Here is a 20789-nt window from a genome sequence, read left to right as displayed (position 1 = left end):
GATCAGGCAGTAAACAGTTAACACATCAGCAGCCTCTGCTCTCGCCCTGCTGCTTTCCTACAAGCGACACCACTGAACTGTAATCAATGGACAAGCCTTTAAACAAATCGATCATTTCATTGTGGACCGCGTTAACGCGCACGTTCACGTCGGTGGCATGAAAGGACGGTGGTCCACAGCAGCAGCACAGACACGCAGGAGACATGGGGAGAGAAAACGCCCTGCCTTGTTCCATGAAGAAACCCCCAGTCCTCTGGGCAGTCGATAAAAACCCCTCACACACCACCTCCACCTCGGCTCTTCCTTAAATACCCCCACAGACACCACATCTGGACGACAACTCTTATATTTCAGCGCGTAATTTTTCCGTCTTTGTTGGTCATCGGTGAGATGCGTTCAAGCGGACGATGACACGCATGAGGACACTTTGGTCATCGTGTTCTCATTGTGATTTAATCGATCACTTTATCTGTATTGTATTATTAATCGACCATGTCCGCATAGTGACAATTTAACTCCGCAAATCATTCGTGATGGGAGAAAACGGAGGCAAGCGCAGCCTTTACGCCTGAGGTGAGGCTCCACAAATCCATGCATTCAGCCAAGTGGAGGAAAACACACCATATAGTCACAAAGAACATATTTCACGACACATCGCTTTGCTAAGAGTTATACATTATCATAGGAGGAGCTTCACAAAAGTTTACCTTTAACTTGAGTTTCATATTCGGCCACTATCTCCTTTTCCTTGCGGAATTTCGCTGGAGACGTCATGGCTGAGTTTGGAGATCAACCCACTTGCCCTCGTCGCGGAGTCTCAATCAATAAATCAAATCTTAAAATCGTGTAAAAAATGCCCCTCTTAAACCAGTGTTGAAAAGAAAAAGAAAAAAAAAAAGATCAAGAGAGCAGATGAGATCGCAGCCCCTCAACGTGTCTGCTGATCAGTATTGTGTCCTCGCCTCGGTTCACTCCAGGCGCATTGTGAGTTTGGCGCTACTGAGGCTGCTTTTGCTGTAGGTTCCCATCCGCCGCCGCGCCTCACTGCCTCCCCAAAACCGGTTATGGTGCAAACAACTTCCAAGTGAAAGAAGATTCATTCCCTTTCAAAACAAAAATTTAAAACTAGCAATCATAACTAGTTAGGTTTTCTAAAGTAGTTTATTTTAGCATTTGCCCTGAGTGTGTCGGTCTCAAAGCAGTCTGAACTACAACTGCTGTTAGAACTGCTCCCCTCTTCCCGAGTGAAACGTGAGAGGAGGACCCGAGGAGAGATGGAGGGACTGGCTGAGCAGTCTCAGTGCGCAGGACGCACAGCGTTCATTTGTGGAGCCGACGTTAACGGAATGGAACGAGTTCCGCATTTCCGTCTTGCTTTTACAAAGTGATCATGCTGTCTCATGTTTTACCGAAATGTTTGATAGTGAACGCATCACGTCGCGGTAGAGTCGCACATTTATGTTATATAACAATGTGGAGATATTTCGGGATATCTTTATATGATCTATTACTGAAGCATGTATGACACTGAACAACTTCTTATCGGTTGCAGCTAGAATCTAATCTAGATCCTTGCTTGATTTCAAACTATAACTTAAACTCTACACACATAGATCACACACACACACACACACACGTTCTATTTTTGCACCTGAGTTTTTGCACCAGTTGTCTTTATGATTTCGTTGTTGCATGCTATTCTATTCTATTCTATTCTATTCTATTCTATTCTATTCTATTCTATTCTATTCTATTTTATTCTATGTTAACACTTAGCGTTTAGTATTTTTTTTTACATAGAATAGTAGTATTTAAGGTTTCTGTCGTGTGTATTATATCAACAAAGACAAACGATCCGCTTAATGTCTCAGGACAAGCACTTTACTTCCACTCCAAGAGCGTGGAAACAGGACTTGAGTGACATCGAGTAACACCAATCATTTTCCAGGGATTTTGAACGTCCGCTTGTATTTTAACCAATTAAGACTAGACTTTGGAGTGAAATAGACCAATAGCGTTTGTTGGTGTGGATTGTATCCAATCAGAATCAGGTGTGGGGTATTTTAAAGATAGTTTCAGGAAGTGCCGTTAAATACCAGGAAGTTATAAACAAATCTGACAGCTCTTAGCTAGGTGTTAAGTACACCTGAACGGATGCTGAGGCGGTCCGATTCGGTGTTGCCGTGTATTTATCTGTGCTATAACCGTTTTCTTTCACGTCGAGACTGAATCGTGAAAATCGATATCGTTTCGTTTGTTATAGAATCGGGTGTTAGCCGTTCTCCGTTTGCTCGTCGGGGTAAAGCTAACATTTGCATAACGACGCTGGAGCTTGTGCTAGCATCAAATTCACTTTTGTTTTCCCCAAATCGAAGGGATTTTGAGCTAAAAGGCAGCTCAGTTGTTTTTCCTGCTGCACTTGCTGTCAAGGGGCAGAAAGAGCGAGAGAGAGAGAGAAAGAGAGCCGAGTCCGTTTTAGCAGGACAATGTCTACATCAAATGCTAATTTCAAAAACAAGTGTGTGACCCAAGTTAACTGCGTATTTTGTGACAGCCTGCTATGCACAAGAGGCATGAAAGCAGTGCTTCTTGCAGACACCGAGGTTGAGCTTTTTTCGACTGATATACCTCCTAATCGGTAAGTGTGGATCCAGTTAGCATCTCGACTAGCCTTTTATGTGTGTCTGCTGTTGACAGAAATGTATGGCTTGTGCGGAGAACTGAAGCTAGCTTCACCGATGCATGTGAGGCATTCAATTTACTAATATGTTAATTTTGTTTTTGATGATTAAAAATCTGAAATTTAAGTGGATTTCACATGATTAATGTAATGTCTGTGTTTGTATCTGACTCCCCACCCCCACCCCCACCTAAGAACTGTTGACTTTGTGGCCAGCTGCTACTCAACTGAGAGCTGCAAATGCAAACTGAGGGACATTGCATGTCTCAAATGGTATGTGAGACATCTGTTACACTGATATGTTGATAAGCAAACAGCTCTCAGAGATCCTAGCCATTTAACCTGTTTTCATAGATTACACCTCTAGATCTAGATTTAGACTGCCTGTCAATGTGATCTTTAGTGATTCATTAGTTGCATTTTTAAATGGTAGATAAATGGTAAATAATAAATAAATACATATTACATTTTTCTGAGAGCCCAAGGTGAAACCTTTGTACATCTTGTTTGGTTTGACCAACAGTACATAGTTTAACATCCAAAGATCTAAAATTTCAATTGTATAAAACTGAGAAAAGCAGATTATAGTCTCAGTTTGGGAAGCTCAAATCAGAATATTTAAATCCTCTACTTGAAAACTATCTGTATTGTAATTATGTATTGCAGTTAGCCTGTTGTTGAAATTATATTCATTTGAAGTTTACATCTATTATCTTAAAAGAGTTTGGTATTATTTTGAGGCATCATAGAGCCTCTTTTGTGTTCTTCAGTCTTTTGTTTTTCTACACAGCCAACAACAAACATCTGTTCGATAATAGACACCCACCAGCGACGTTGGCACTTTTCAGAACAGTAAAATGCTGACAAACGTTTCTTCTTTATTCTGTCACCCTCCCTCCGTCAGTGGTAATGTTGTGGGCTATCATGTTGTGGCCCCCTGTAAACCCTGCCTTCTCTCCTGTAACAACGGCCATTTCTGGATGTTCAACAGCGATGCTGTATCTACTCTAAACAGACTTGATGCAACAGGTTAGTAAGCCTCTATGAATAACATGGGTACCCTTTTCCAATTTTTGCTCCATACTACCAGGCAAGCTGGAAGGGGGTTACCAAACACGATCATCCAAACAATCACTAAGCCAACTTTTAAGACTTGTAAACATAATAACAATCACCTTTTCATGTATTAAATGTAGAACCAAGATAGAATTCATTGCAAAGTGTTTTGATCTGTAAATCTAACGGGAATCCAAAAAATAAACAAACAGTGAATAATGAGTCAACATTTGATGTCTTCACAGGTCTAAATCTGCTCCTGTGGGGAGATCTTCCTGAGCTGGATGACAGTGAGAATGAAGAATCGGAAAGCCCATCAGAGGAGGAGTGTATTAGGTAAAGAGGGATACGGACAATGGCGGAGACGTGAAAGGCCAACATTTGAGTGAACAAACCATGCATTGAGATAAGAGAGAAAAGACGGGCATTAAAATGTAATACCACACTATCAGATGGGGTAGAAAAATGCTACTTTACTCCTCTGCATGAATTGAACTCTTAAATTGTAGGGTGCATCTGGCCACATTCCAATTAGTGATGTCACAGCAGCTGTGTTGCTGTGGACAGCTGAACAACCACTTGTGACATCATGAACTGGGTTCTTGTCAGAAACATAAGAACTGTCTCAATTCAATGGCCGCGCCCTTTGAAGGCTGTGTTTTATGACTGAATGCATCACAGTGACACGACAAGACTGATTGGGAGACTCCTGAAAATGTGACCTACTTTTGCTGGGCCCCATCCTTTTTTAATCTGCGGTTTTTGGGGGTGGGGGGATCCTTTAGTATTGACGCACAATGATTCCCACAGTAGGGTGAGCACATGCATCCTTTGCATCCCAAGAAAAGCAGAAAAAAATTAAGTTGTGTCGCTGTGCATTTGGTTTTCAAATACAGCCTTTGAAGGATGCAGACCCTAAATAAAGTCACAGCTCCTATTGTGCAAAATTCAAACCTATAGGAAACAGTACAGCACAAGCTTTTGGCCCTACACAACTTATTTAGTGATGAATTACTTTTTGACCTGTGCCCATGCCGTTCCCCATAGCATTTTTATTGTAAAAGTACAGACACATGGCCACACATGCTCTTTTTGCCTTTTTTTGTGTGCATGGGCTGTGTAGACATGTCTGCTAAACATGTTGCTATAGACTGAAAGTAAGAAACGACTAGACTCCTTAATCTAGCGTATTCTACTTCTCATCAGTCTCCATTAAACTAATTTGTTTTGATCAACCCCATAAGAGGCTAAGAGTGTGGTGTGATCAGTCAGTTGAACTTTTCAGTTTATACTGTTTTTTTGTTTTTCACACCATTTGCGTTCAGCCCAGTTTTGTGACAGGATGACCACAATTCACCGACCCATCTTTTTTAACGATAATCCTGTTAATATTTACATTGAATAGGGTGTAATAACAGGAGACTCTTATGAACAGTCATGACAGAAAGGCTTATTCTATTATGTGGCTGGTTCTTAGTGAAAGCTGAGTTGTTTTTGTTTTTTTAAATTCAATGCATTGGAGAAATAGCACAAGTATGGAATGACACGTATATTATCAGTTTTGTGCATTTTACTATGACTAGCATATTTAATTTCCATTAACCTTAAGATGTAACGTATCGGTGAGACATCTTGATCTACTAATACAGTGTTTGACAGTCACCTGACAACAGTACTACATGTTTGAAACCCAGGTGGATGTGACTGTAGCGTTATCTGATACTAACCTAATTATGCATTGGGTGTGCTTCCAAAAATATGGTCTGGACAGCTGAGTTTCCGTTTTGATGGCTGAGAAGAAACTAACAAAAGGTGCACTTTTGCTGTGCTCTGTAACACTTTAATGTGGACCATGAAGCAAAAGTTTGGTAAGATAAGATTGATCTGGTTTTAATCACATTGCCACTCAGTTCATGTAGCAGCTCAGTACAGCTCCATAAAGGGGAGTTACTGTACGTCATCTTCATCACCTTCAGTGAATTCCACATTTAACATTAAGTTTAAGTTGGTAGAGTCCTTCACAAAACTCTACTTTTACTTCTAAAAAGGGGTGAACGCTGTGTGTTCATTGGTCATCACCAAGTCATCAGGCCTTTTCCTCAGCCTGTTGTGCCAGACAGGAGCGTCTGCAGGCTCCAATCACAGACTCAACTCAAGTTAGTGCCATCTTCATCTCTTGTTTCATTGTTGTGATGCTATAATTCTGAGATTTCTGTGTTGCAGGGAAATTTTGAGGAAGCCAATACGGAGTTTCCCATCTTACTTGAAAGAGAAAAAAAAACCTATGTCCTTTATTTTAATTGGCTTCCTATCTTATTTATATACTATTGCCTTTTGTTGTGAAAAAATATACATTGAAAAGGAAATCTTGTCCAGATTTTTGTATCCTTCACCTTAACATTGTAACTGACTGCTTCTGCTACACTTGCACACCAAATAATCTCTGTGGAAAACCATCAGCTAGGTATTAAATCCACGAACCAAATATCTATATGACATACTTCCTTTGTGTTTACAAGATTTGTTTACAACCATTGGTTTATACTGTATTGTGCTATGGTACTCATGTTTTCATTCATGTATTTAATATTTCATTTGTGACAGTGCTTTTGTTTGTGTGTCTGAAGTTGGATGTGTACAGTTTTACCTGAAGAAGGTACCACTTGTGAGCTTCCTCTGGCTGGGACAGTTGTCAAATGATAATCAAATGAAATATTTAAATGGCTGTTTTTGATGGGAATTACTTGGATTAACATGCCCTGCTGAAAAAAATGTATATTTTGAAATTGCACTGAAACTGCATCAGTAGTTTGAAAAGATGATTGTTGTTTTGTATGCTTGTTAAATTAATAAACTTTTTTTTTCAAATATCTTGAAAGCTCTGTTTTAATTTTTAATTTTTTTGATTTAACTCCTTTGTTACTCGTGGCATCCACAGGAAAGTTACCTGTACAGACAATGGTTCTCACTGAGGAGACATTTTATCTTGGTATGTGAACAGTCCTATATTGACATACACAGGGTTTAAAGATGATTTTACTTAGAAGGTGAGTACATTTAATTCAAGGGCATAATTCATGAAACTGGATTTACACTTTCATGTCTAATCTTTAGATTTAAATGTTGTAACAAATTTGGAAGCATCTGACCTCAGTTCTGTGCACTGAAAATCTTTCAGAAGGTCGAGTGATTGTCAATCTGCACATGTGCATCATTATCGGTTGTTTTGTGCAACAATCTGACTGATTTGGCATTCCTTCTCAAATATCCTGTGCTGGTGATGGAACACGTTCATGGGTTTAGGTGGTATCTGAGACAAGTGGTGAGGCTTTCCCTGTTTTCCCCATTAAGTCACTTTCTTCAACTTGGAAAAGAAACAATATTAAATGCATGACCATCTCTGAGGTATCTGCTCTTCGACAGGACTGCACATGTTGTTTTATCAGCTGATGGATGAGTGTTCTCAAGATGATGGATGATGGATTAACAAATGTATGAACAGCACTATGCATGGTTGCCTTCCCTAGAAAAATAAAGGACAGGTACATCTAATTTGTTACCTTGCTGCCCCAATGAAGGCCATGCTCTGCTTCAAAGACAAAACACTGATAGAAGTCTTAACAGATCCCACATCCTGTCAGACCAACCCTGAGTTACACAACAAATTAGCGCGGTAAAGTGTCGTCATCTTCTCCTTTCAGCTTTTCCCCTCAGGGGTCGCCACAGCGTATCAGTTGCCTCCATCTAACCCTGTCTTCTGTATCCTCTAAGAGTACACACATTTACTCTGTCTTACTGCGGCTAACCTTCATTCCTTTCCAGGACAAACCTCCACCTCTCTAGCTTCTCCTCCACCTGTTCCTTGTTCTCACTACAGATCACAATGTCATCTACAAACATGGTACATGGAGATTCCTGTCTAACCTCGTCTGTCAGCCTGTCCATCACCATAGCGATCAAGAAGGGGCTCAGAGCTGATCTCTGATGCAGTCCCACGTTCACCGTGAACTTCTCTGTCACACCTACAGCACACCTCACCAGTCTTACAGTTCTTATTCATGTCCTACACCGCTCTCACATACGTCTCTGCCACTCCAGACTTCCTCATACAATACCACAGTTCCTCTAAGGGCACCCTGTCATAAGCTTTCTCCAGATGTACAAAAACACAATGCAGCTCCTTTTGGCCTTCTCTGTACTTCTCTATCAACATCCTCAAAGCAAATACTGCATCTGTAGTACTCTTTTTTTTGGCATGAAACCATACTGCTGCTCACAAATGCTCACCTCTGCCCTTAGTCTAGCTTAAACTACTTTCCCATAACTTCATTGTATGACTCATCAGCTTTATTCCTCTGTAGTTGCCACAACTTTGCACATCTCCTTTGTTCTTAAAAATGGGCACCAGCACACTTCTCCATTCCTCAGACATTCTCTCACTATCTAAGATCCTATTGAACAACCCAGTCAGAGACTCTACTGCCACCTCTCCTAGACACTTCCATACCTCCACAGGTATATCAGGACCGAGTGCCTTTCCATCCTTCATCCTCTTCAATTCCCTCCTCACATCCTCCTGACTAATGTTTGCCACTTCCTGGTCCACAGCAGCCACCCCTTCTAGTCTTTGTTGTCTCTCATTTTCCTCATTAATCAACTCTTCAAAGTACTCTTTCCATCGTCCCATCACACGTCTGGCACCTGCCAATACATTTCCTTCCCTATCCTTAATCACCCTAACCTGCTACAAGTCTTTCCCATCTGTGTTTCTCTGCCTTGCCAACCTGTATAGATCAGTCTCTCCCTCCTTACTGTCCAATCTGGCATAGAAGTCATCATAAGCGCTTTGTTTGGACTTTGACGCCTCTACTTTCACCTTACGTTGCATCTCCCTGTACTCCTGTCTACTTTTTCTCAGTCCTTTCAGTGGTAATCTTCTTAGCTAACTTCTTTCTCTGTATACACTCCTGTACCTCCTCATTCCACCACCAAGTCTCCTTATCTATTTCCCTTCCAGATGACACACCAAGTACTCTACTGTCTCCCTCGTCACATTAGCTGTAGTTGTCCAGTTGTTTGGAAGCACCTCCTGATCACCCAGAGCCTGTCTTAACTCCTTCCTAAAAGTCACGCAACAATCTTTCGTTTTCAGCTTACACCATTTCGTCCTATGCTCTGCCTTTGCCCTCTTCATCTTTCTCACCACCAGAGTCATCCTACACACCACCATCCTATGCTGTTTGGCTACACTCTCGCCTACTACTACTTTGCAGTCACTGATCTCCTTCAGAGTACACCGTCACAAGATGTAATCGACCTGTGTGCTCCTACCTCCACTCTTATAGGTCAACCTATGTTCCTGCCTCATCTGGAAGAAAGTACTCACTATAGTCGTTTCCATTCATTTTGCAAAGTCAACCAAAATCTGTCCTGCATTCCTCTCCTGGATACCAAACCTGCCCATCACCTCCTCATCACTCCTGTTTACTGCACTAACATGTCCACTGAAGTCTGCACCAATTAAAACTCACTTCTAGGTATGCTCAGTGTCACTTCATCAAAGTCAAACCAGAATTTCTCCTTCTCCACCAGCTCACATCCTACCTGTGGAGCATACCCACTAAAAACATTGAACACACCTTCGATTCCTAGCTTCAGACTCATCACTCTATCTGACATTCTTTTTACCTCCAGGACATTCCTAACAAACTCCTCCTTTAAGATAACTCCTACTCCATGTCTCTTCCTATGTACACTATGATAGAATAACTTGATCCCTGCTCCTAAACTTGTAACCTTGCTACCTTTATAACTAATCTCCTGGACACACAGTATGTCTACCTTCCTTCTCTTCATCATGTCAACCAAATCTACCTTTTCCTGTCATCGTTCCAACTCAACGTCCCTACTCTAAATCCTATACTCTTGGCGTTCCTCTTTTATCTTCCTACGAACTCAGTAAAGTGTGATCATGCATAAAATGTTTTCACAATACACTGCCTGTGTCAACATGCACAGACTGCTGCCAATAGTCTGTGTGTGAAAAACAAGTACCAGCTTTTTGGAATGTAATGTCCTTTAAACCAACGTCAACGGCCTTGAAGCAGGAAAGCATTCATCACTCACTGATTTAATCCTCAAGCAACATGAACTGCAAAAGTCAGTTGGTTCTGATGTTGAAATCGCTTCAACACATGAGTGTAATCTAAGTCTTGCCTTACTATTTGCCAAGTAGATCACTGTTTCTCCAGTAATGGAATCCTTCAGGGGCTGAAGCCTCTGTACTGAAGCATGGTGAAACTACTGCACCAATTTTGTATTTCTTAATGTTGTTGTTCAACATTAAATGCTCAGTACTTTCTTCCTTTCAGGGGAATATTACTCTGCTAGTAATTTTACAGACTTTTTTGAGTGAGCAGGAATCCATGCATTCAGGTATGAAGCTAACATGGCAGCTGTCAGCTTCACCTGTGTGCAAATGGAGGACAGGTGTGTGGGCTTACTGTACAGCCACTACAAGAGGGCAGGTGTTACAACAGCTGCCATTTGAGCAGACACAGTGTAGGGATAAAGTGTCCTCTGTTTGGTAACTGGTTGTTTATTTGGCCTCTCTGACTTGCTGCAATAAATGAGGGCTTTACTCAGCATTATTCTGTTGAAGAGCTCTATGAGTGATGACTGCCTGAGGCGGTTTGTTCACTGAAATGATATGTGTCTTGTGCACATGTAGGCCACATGTTACTCTTCGGAAAGTCTTCTAAATTAATGTGCAGTAAGTGTGAGACAAAATGTGTACCATGTATGTATTTCATGTAAGCCTTCAATGTTTGAGCTATGACACCAAGTGGCGGAGTGGTCCGCTGGTCATCCAGAAGTCAGGTACTGACTTTATTTTTTTGTTTTGGGCTTTAACAACAAAAAATCCCCTCACCTTCAAATATGTTCTGACTCTATGGCATCAATTCAAGAAAGTCTTGGCTGAACGCTGTGACTCTTACATATGTGTATGCAAATTGAGGCCATCGTTTCACATTTGGTAGGGCTATAAGTGCCCTAGTGATCACACTCTTAAGGTATGGCCTCTCTCTGGAGCCGAGAAGGTCAGCATCTGACAGGTGTCCAGTGTTAGTCCAATTAAAATGACACTTTTTTGGTCTATTTGATGGAAATCTTCTACTGGGGGCCACATGGAGCTGAAAGGCCACAGCCTCCAGGTCTGCCCAGTCCTCGGCCAGTGTGCAGAGAAGTCAGTCTTCCAAAAATGGAAAGATCTGCATCATTGGCCCTTCTAATCTTAAGATTCAATTTGGCTAGGAAAGTACTGGATAGGTGCTCCTTGATCTAGAACACTCTGCCTTTGATTGCAAAATGCAGGTACAGTTTGTGATGCAGCATTATTGAAGCACAATATGTATCCTTTGACTCAATCACTGAACTTTTTTCATGTTGTGACTTGGTGATCATTTGATCACACTGTGAAACTTGTGCTTCTTTTTAGAGTTAGTCAATGGCCTCTGGAGCTCTAAAAATTGACTTTTGCAAAAACATCCTTCACCAGGAGAGCAGATATTTCCTGACCAAATGCCTGAGATTTAGTGGGACTGCTGGCTGTGTTCAGCCTGATCTCAACAAAAAATTGGGCACTGGAGGGGCAAACTTTACTTTCCCACTTGATGGCATAGGTGTACTCTCCAAAAAGAAGTGTCAGACCATTTGGCCCTCAGGGCTTTTTCCTTGCTAGGGTGTGCCTCTCCTTGATTTCAGCTCTTCCTTGGTCAAAGATCCAGCACCGCACAAACTTTCGTGTCTACAAATACAATGTCTACAAATATATACAAAAAGACAAAACCCTCCAGCTTAGAGTGAAGTAATTATAATTAGTAAATGGACTGTCGGCATACAGTATATACTGTAGCACCTTTCTAGTACAACTGACCTCTCGCAGTGCTTTACAGCACAGACTGAGAACAAATTGGGGTTCATTGTCCTCCTCAAGGACACTTCATTTGGAACCTGCAGTGTCTGGGAGTCAACCCACCAACCTTCTCAGCTCAAGTATGGGTGACCTGTTCTTAAAGGTAAAAAGGGGCCAGCAGGAAAGTGAGGATGACACCAGTCACTCATATATTTTTAAAAGAAATAGCTTATTTTGTCAAGAATACGTACATTTGTGTGGTTTGGTTGGTACCCTGATACGCTGGGTTTTAATCCACAGTAACTGGAGTAACTACAAACTCAAGTTCTTGACACCTGAGAGGAAACCCTTAAAATAACTTCCTAATGCCCTCTGCTGGGTTAGAGGTGCAATGACAAACCCTTCTGTACGTACAGTTAGACATTACAGGTGTTGCTGTAGATTAGAATAAATAGAGAGATGTATGTTAGGGATCAATTCATGTATCTGCTTGTCTTCCAAATAGATTTTATAACTGGGCTATTATAGATTTGTAGAAAAAAACTTACATCCAAACTTCATTTTTCCATTGATCTCTGATGCATGTGTTTGCATAGGTGTGTTATGTACACACACATGGAATTAAAACCACATTTGACTGTGATCAGGGTACTTCAGCCTTGATGCAGCTGTTCATTCATAATTTGTCTCTCAGGTGATGTGTAATAATATTTAAGGTGAAAAGTGGTGCTTGTCCTCACTTCAGAGCAGGAGGTGCTAATTGCCTGACTTAAAACGACTATATTACGTTCTGCACACTAGATGGCGCAATTATACCATGAATGAAGCCGACTGTGCGCCAGTCCGGCTGAGTGGCAACGCCATATAGCACCGTAGTGTCAAGAAATATGCCTGAATAAAGCACTTACTTTATCCTGGAATATATACAGCTATCAACTAATTAAAAGAAGAAAAGAACATTAAATAAAAATACCGTCTGTTGGTGAATAAAACTTCAAATAAACAGCACTTGAAATTTTCTGAAATCAAATTTGAATAGTCTGTAATGATTTCACTCAGCACAAAAATTATATACTATGCAAGCCTATTCCACAAGAAGCCTTTTAAAAGAATAATTATTCCTTTTCACATTCAATAAATAATTCTGAATTTAAATACTCTGACCGGATGCCATAACTATACTTGCTAGGACGAATGAGGAGGATTGCCATGAAATTAGCGGTCACCTTGATCATCAGAGTGAACAGAATATCTTATAAGAAATATAAAGAGGTTCATAAAAGCTGTGCAGTCTGTCATGGTCATCTGCTGATAATAGACCTAAAAGGCTAGGCTAATGTCCAGCTTTGGCTGATTATGCATATTAATGACACCTCAAGAATTCATCACAAGGATCTTTTTTTAGTGGGTGAGGAGGGCAAATGGTAATAAATGGCTGAATTTATTCACTTTAGGAATTAGCCGTCTAATCAGGAGAGGAAACTGTCATGAGACTAGTGCAGAGGCTGCTTAGATTCTTGAATTTAAAAAAAAAAAATTTTTTGAAAGTATTCTATATATAAGATGAATTCTTATCCACCCAAACCAACCAATCCTCTAGGAACCAACATGCCCACAAGCTTGAGTGCAGTAAATTCATCATTAAAATGTAATAAAAACAATTGCTTTTCCAAGCTTAGTTTAGGGAAACAGAACCATAGGTACCTTAAAGAATGCACCAGTGTACATTCTCCAGAACCGGGCTGCCCACTGGCCCAGCATTATTCTCTGAAGCAAGTAGCACTGGGCTTTGGTTGAAGTGCTGAAGATAACACAAAGAAAACTTCAAACAGGCTTCTTATTGTGGACTATTCTTCTGGGTAGGCTGATTACAGTTAAGGATAAAAGTTGTTCCTATACAGTAAACTAATGCAGAGAATCAGAGAGCACTAATTAAGTCATGGGGGATCCAAGGAGGCCAGCATGGATGTGTTCCCCAACACCCAGACCGTGGGGGCTTAGTGGGAAATTTACAGCCTAACAGCAGCATCAAACGTGTTTATTGTCAGCTGAATGTCCGGTTGAGGCGTGAGTTGCTGGATCTGCAGAGCCACCTGGGGAAAAATGTAAGAGCTGCAGCTTCTTAGCTGAAGTTCTAACTGGAGAATCTATTCCCTTTTATTTTTTTACCCTTCCCTCCATCTTCCTGCCCCTTGTAGAGCTCAGACATTTACACCAAATGCCAGAGTTCTCTGAATCAAACATAACCGCTATCTGTATGTCAGAGCTGAACAAGAGCAGAGGTTCTTTTGTTATTTGCCCTATATTCAAAGAAGTGAAAAACTAATGACAAAAAGGGAAGAATGCAAAGTCTGGTTTGGCTGCTGTTATTGTCTTCAGCGTGGTAATTACAAATCAACCAGAGAAAAAAAATAATTTTAATACCCCCTGTAAAATCAGACAAATTGTCCAACCTGTCTTTCACAGCAGTGTCACCTTGATTTATTTAATTTTAAGACTCTCACCAATTAAGATTAATGAAACGACTGTCACCAGGAATAAAATGTGGAACTGTTCCATACTTACTTCAATGAAGCATCGCCAAAATGTTTTTGTTCTGTGAACGAAGGGATCGACAAAAAGATAACAAGAGAGAATGTGCAAAATGCTGCAGGTGGGTTCATTGTGACATTTAAGGATGCTGCGATATGAATGAATACATTACTTGTATCTGCTGTACTGATTGTGTCTTACTATTGCAACACTCAAAACAAAACCTACACATATTGAATTATGGCCACCCTTTCCTTTTCTTGATAATTTCCCGCTCCTGCAATTTACCAGTGTTTGTGAGTGTGGCCTTTATATTCTTTTATTTCCTGCATGTGTCTTCTTCTTTCCTTTCAGCTTTTACCTTCAGGGGTCGCCACAGTGAATCAGTATGCTCCATCAAACCCTGTCTTCTGCATCCTCTTCAGTCACACCAACTACCTTCATGTCCTCTTTCACTACATCCATAAACCTCCTCTTTGGTCTTCCTCTAGGCCTCCTGCCTGGCAGTTCAAAACTCAGCATCCTTCTACCAATATATTCACTATCTCTCCTCTGGACATGTCCAAACCATCTCAGTCTGGCCTCTCTGACTTTATCTCCCAAACCTCTAACATGCGCTGTCCCTCTGATGTACTCATTCCTGATCCTATCCTTCCTGGTCACTCCAAGAGAGAACAAACCTCCACCTCTCTAGCTTCTTCTCCACCTCTTCCCTGCTCTCACTACAGATCACAAGGCTTATTATTCCCACTTGCCAACTGCTACACATGCACCGTGTTTGGGTATTTATCTATACCGTCTGCCTCCCAGATTCTTTTACTAATCTGAATTACTCATGCCGGTCAATAAAACATCAACTCTTTCATGAAAAATAAAAAACAAATTATGTAGGAATGAGCAGCTTCTGGGGGCCAACATTTTAAACTAAATGTGATTGTTATTTAAGGGGTATATGCCTTAAGACTGCTTGTGTTCATTTGTTGTGGTGGCACACATATACGAGACACGTGTGTGTGCTCACTCACACACACACACACACACACACACACACACACACACACACACACACACACACACACACACACACACACACACACACACACACACACACAGAAGCAGCACACTTCTGAAACCCCTTCTCTCATCATTGAAAAGGCCCGTCCTCTGCCTGGTGCCACCTGCAAATACAATTAAGTACTCCAAGAGTTAAGACTATGTTCTTTCAGTTTTTGTGTATGTTTGCATGTGTGTGCGTGCGTGCATGTTTGTGGTGCGTGTGTATGTGTATATGCGTTGGGGGAGGGATAGAAAGAGTCTGGTAGAAAACCTTTAATCCGGGTGCTGTCAGGCCCAAACCTGGCTTGACGTCCCATTGATGTGGAACAGAACAAAACACAGGCCCCCTTGCTAAGCTCCCACTTGCTCTCTCTCTCTCTCTCTCTCTCTCTCGTCTCTCTCTCTCTCTCTCTCTCTCTCTCTCTCTCTCTCTCTCTCTCTCTCTTTCACACACACACACACACACACACACACACACACACACACACACACACACACACACACACACACACACACACACACACACACACACACACACACACACACACACACACACACAGAGCCCCTCTCCTAAAGCCCCTAGCCTGGGCCCCTGCTCCCTAACAGGGTAGGGCATTCCTCAGTCTCAACCTGTGCACACGTGTACACACCACACACACACACACACAAACACAACACACACACACACACACACACACACACACACACACACACACACACACAATCACACACACACACACACACACACACACACACACACAGAAAAGTTCATTTTTAAAATGAATTTTTATAACATTCTGCCTGAATTTGTGCGAGTTTGAGGGTGGTGGAAGAAAGACTATAAGCCAACAATACATTTGGTCTCGACAGACACATGCACACACACACACACACACACACACACACACACACACACACACACACACACACACACACACACACACACACACACACACACGTTTCTCAGATGCTTGGTTACAGTTAACAGAAGCCAGATGCTCCAGTGTGTGTTGATGACAACAAACAGTTATTATTGTCCTGCTGTTCGGGACAGCTTCCAAACCACAGCATCTCTGTTTACTATTAGCTCAAAGAAAGAGAAACAGAGAGAAGGAGAGAAAGAGCAGAGACAGAGAAGGCGAACTGTGGATGCACGTCTGAGCGGATGCTCCAACCGGCTCATATAGACATGTTTTACATCTGTTTTAGCTGATGCTCTGAAACTGTCTGGGAAATGTTTGACTGTTATTCTTCGTATGGCCACCAGGCGGGGCTGTGCGAGGAGGGCAGTCACGCTGCAGAACATTTTGCTCCAATTTTGACCCATCATTAGCCTTTAGGTGGAGGCATTTAGGTTCAGTTTCAGTCGGTGCCCAGTAGAGCTGAGTTGGCACAGTTCTAGTGTGGAGGTGGTCGTCTCAGGTTATCACCGTGCACCAGGATGGCAGCCGACCACTTCAAATGACAAAGAGGACATGACGGAGCCACATACCTACCATATGGAAAATGATTCCAGTGTGACCAGACACACCCACCCACACCTACACGCTCTAACTGTTTCCCTCCTCCCCGACTCAACGAGAAAACTCGCTTCTTGGCTTCCTCCGCTAATTCTACTGCTTCCATTTTGGAATGTCAAAAATGTCAGAGAGCTGTTTGTTTGGGCCCGGGCTGTGGTCCAGAGAGGCCTGAGCAGCCCCAACGAAAATGTTTTTATTGACGGGTGAAAGCAGCCGGGCCGACAGCATCGATTGGCTGTAATTGGTCAGCAACTCGGCGGTGTGTTTGAAATACCCTATGTAAAGTGGCAGCCTTTAAAGGACACCCCCACCACACACACACACACACACACACACACACACAGACACACACACACACACACACACACACACACACACACACACACACACACACACACACACACACACACACACACACACACAATCACTCGCACACATAGCCTACGCCCACCCCTGCTTCTCCCCTCCTGTTGCTTTAAGAGAAGCCAGATGTGCCACGAAGAAGCAATCACCCCTCTATTTGTTTTGGTGCTGATCAGGTTAGTGAAGTGTTTTCAGGTCTGGCCAGGAGTCCACACACTGCTGCCTCTTGTCTCTGCGGCTCATTGCAGTGCAAGACTTCAGACGACTGCTCTGCTCAGACCGAACCGGGAGCGTAATGGGTGGGAGAAATGCAATGAAGGGCAGTATAAATGATTGGTTTTGTTGTATTACTATTGCCTCATTTTGATGTCTGATACCCAGGACCATTTAAAGACCAGCTTTGCACAGACCGCAGCACATAGAGCTCATAGTTATCTGAGTCAATCTGAGTCAATTCTTAAAAATCAGGGCCAGCGAGGAAGTTGGTAGCTAACATCTTTCATCTGGTGATATGGACACCACCATTTAGAGCTGGGTCAATAGGAGGTGTGGAGGCTGCAGCGGCGTGTGTGTGTGTGTGTGTGTGTGTGTGTGTGTGTGTGTGTGTGAATAGAACATTCCAGCCATTGAACACACAGATGGTTTGGTTTAGAGCAATGAAATGAGTACCAGACACTGAGCAGTGACAGTGAACGAATGCCTCAATGATGCACATGTGCATGTGCACACACACACACACACACACACACACACACACACACACACACACACACACACACACACACACACACACACACACACACACACACACACACACACACACACACACACACACACACACTCTAACTGCATGGGTTAATGGAGTGACGGAACCCAGAAGGAATCCACTCAAGGACTCATGGAGTGAACTATTTGGTAGCCACTAGAATGCCCTGCAGAAAAAGTCATGCTCACATTTCTCCACATTCATATCTTCTTAACAAGGTGGCAACTGGTGAGGAGAAAGGAGGCATGCGCTCTTTGACTGAAAGGGAAGATAAGAGACAGCCGTATCAATGAAACAAAAAGGCGATCAATGAGGAAGATGCAGAGCAGACATGACAGTGGTGTGAGTTGGGGTTGAGCAGGAATGAAATCCGACCCCTCTCATATTTGCTCACTTCCTGATTGGCTGGCCCTCCAATGAACCTTGACCTTTGACTTTGTCTGGGGCTCATGACCTTGAGCCAAGTACAAGCAGAACGATGCCTCTCCTGGCAGACTCTCCTTGATACTCTCTTTTCTCTTTTCTCTCTCGCTTTTCTTCTCTGCCCATTTGTCTCCGGTGAGAGGGTCGGTGGGGAGGAGATGGAGAACAGAAATGTCAGTGAGACATTAAACAGAGTGCGTCTGTGTGTGCTCTCATAGTACAACCTGTCTAATTTCCTTCCCCCTCCTGCCTCCTCCTCACATCTCTTCTATATATGCTATTCCACAGGACAATAAATCCCCTCTCTCTTCACCACATCTCCAAATCACTCGTTTGTTTTTTTCTTGCACCATCAACACCCAAATCACTTTTTCTGTAAATCCTTCTTTCCCATCTGTGCCCTTGCATGCTTTATTACATCCCGTGTCAAGGCCAGTGTCACCAGTAATTCAAAAGAAACAGTTGTATCTCAGTGCTGTTTGGCAGTCTCTGACAAAACCAAACCAAACAAAAAACAATACAAAACATTGCGGATCAGTTTTTGCTTCTAAGATTTAGAGTCTAAATCTTTGTGTGAAATCTGCTGTATGTATAACCTCACCACATCACTTTAGGAAAATTGTATTATTACAAATGCATTATATATATATATATATATATATATATATATATATATATATATATATATATATATATATATATAATGCATTTGTAATAATACAATATATATATCCCTATATATATATATATATAATGCATTTGTAATAATACAATATATATATCCCTATATATATATATATAAATATATATATATATATATATATATATATATATATATATATATATATATATATATATATACGCACACACACACACACATGAGCAGTTCATCTGTTGGGGCCATCTTCCTGATGTACTCTTGGATTTTTGATGTCTCATCCTGGACAGTGGCCCTGATGCTCACTAGTCCTCGGTGTACAGCCTCAGGATGCTGGACTTGGGGTGAAACCCTCCATGCATGGTGAGGAGCTTTCTAGTCTTGATATCTGTGGCTTCTATCTCCTCCTTTGGCCAGCTTATGATCCCAGCGGGGTATCTGAGGACCGGCAGTGCATACATGTTGATGGCTCGGACCTGGTTCTTGCCATTCAGCTGACTTCTCAGGACTTGCCTTACTCTCTGGAGGTATTTGGCTGTGGATGACTTCCTTGCGGCCTCCTCATGGTTGCCATTAGCCTGTGGGATTCCAAGGTATTTGTAGCTGTCCTTCATGTCTCCTATCCTGCCCCCTGGTAGGTAAAACCCTAGGTAAAACTCTCCGTGTAGGAGAGATGGCTGATTGTTGTCCCGCTTCGGAATCGGTATCCGTAGCCACTCTTTGTGATGATGTGACTGAGGGGGTTCAGGCCTATGGAGAACAGCAGTGGTCATAGTCCATCCCCTTGGTAAATGCCGCACTTGATGTTAACTTGGGCAATTGGCTTGGAGTTAGTCTCCAGGGTTGTCTTCCACATTCCCACTGAGTTCTTGATGAAGGCTCTTAGTGTCCGGTTGATCTTATAGAGTTCCAGACATTCCAGTATCCACTTGTGTGGCATTGAATCGTAGGCTTTCTGGTAGTCTATCGAGGCGGTGCAGAAGTTGGTCTGCCTATTCTTACAGTCTCTGTGTACTGCTCTGTCCACCAGTAGCTGGTGCTTGGCTCCCCTGGTGTTACTACCAACTCCTTTCTGGGCCCCGCTCATATATTGATCCATGTACCAACTCATCTTAGCCGCCATGATGCCTGATAGGAGCTTCCATGTTTTACAGAGACAGCTTATTGGCCGGTAGTTGGATGGGGTAGATCCCTTCTGTGGGTCTTTCATGATCAGGACTGTCCTGCCTTCAGTCAACCATTCTAGGTGCGTCCCATTCCTTAGCAGCTGGTTCATCTGTGCTCCTAGACGCTCAACGAGTGCTGTCAGCTTCTTTAGCCAGTATGTATGGATCATATCGGGGCCCGGTGCTGACCAGCTCTTCATCTTTGACACTCTTTCTTGGATGTCTGCCATTGAGATGGTTACTGGTTCTTGTTCTGGGAGGCAGCTGTGGTCAGTCCTCAGGTCCACTAGCCACTGGGCATCGGTGTTGTGTGATGCTTCTCTTCCCATATGCCCTTCCGGTATTTCTCCACCTCAGCTCTTGGTGGGTCTGGCCGGATGCTATTTCCCTGCCACTGAGAGTACACCTTTGCTCGTTGAGTGGAGCAGGTCTTGTTTACTTCTCCTGGCCTCTATCCCCTTGGTGTATCTCTTCAGTCAGGCAGCCAGAGCCGTTAGTCTCTGTTTGGCAGTTTCGAGTGCTTCAGGTATGGAGAGCTTGCTGTATTTCCTGGGTACCCCTTTATTCACCATGTTCCCCTTCTGCAGCTCGGCTAGCTGGCTGACTTCTCTCCGTCTCGCCTTCATCTTGGCCTCTAACCATCTCTTCCATGGA

The 20789-nt window shown here is 42.5% G+C and overlaps 2 protein-coding genes across 3 annotated transcripts in view; one reads left to right on the top strand and one right to left on the bottom strand.

Moving 5' to 3' along the window:
• srgap2 (SLIT-ROBO Rho GTPase activating protein 2) overlaps nt 1-1239 on the bottom strand; it is a 49435-nt gene extending 48196 nt beyond the window's left edge. For both annotated transcript variants that reach the window (XM_068316392.1, XM_068316393.1), the window contains exon 1: nt 708-1239. In XM_068316392.1, coding sequence (XP_068172493.1) covers nt 708-774 — 67 coding nt within the window. In that variant the 5' untranslated portion in view covers nt 775-1239. The remainder of the gene's footprint in view (nt 1-707) is intronic.
• An 869-nt stretch (nt 1240-2108) lies between these two features.
• Nucleotides 2109-5927, top strand: zgc:101564 (protein FAM72A). Its single transcript, XM_068315271.1, has 4 exons — nt 2109-2638; nt 2876-2953; nt 3585-3709; nt 3982-5927. The coding sequence occupies exons 1-4, from the start codon at nt 2487-2489 to the stop codon at nt 4074-4076; spliced, it is 450 nt and encodes a 149-aa protein (XP_068171372.1). The 5' UTR covers nt 2109-2486; the 3' UTR covers nt 4077-5927.
• The last annotated feature ends 14862 nt before the right edge of the window (nt 5928-20789 follow it).

The sequence above is a fragment of the Antennarius striatus genome, chromosome 5, assembly GCF_040054535.1.
Source record: "Antennarius striatus isolate MH-2024 chromosome 5, ASM4005453v1, whole genome shotgun sequence".
Taxonomy (NCBI): domain Eukaryota; kingdom Metazoa; phylum Chordata; class Actinopteri; order Lophiiformes; family Antennariidae; genus Antennarius; species Antennarius striatus.
This window is presented reverse-complemented; position numbering and strand designations above follow the sequence as displayed.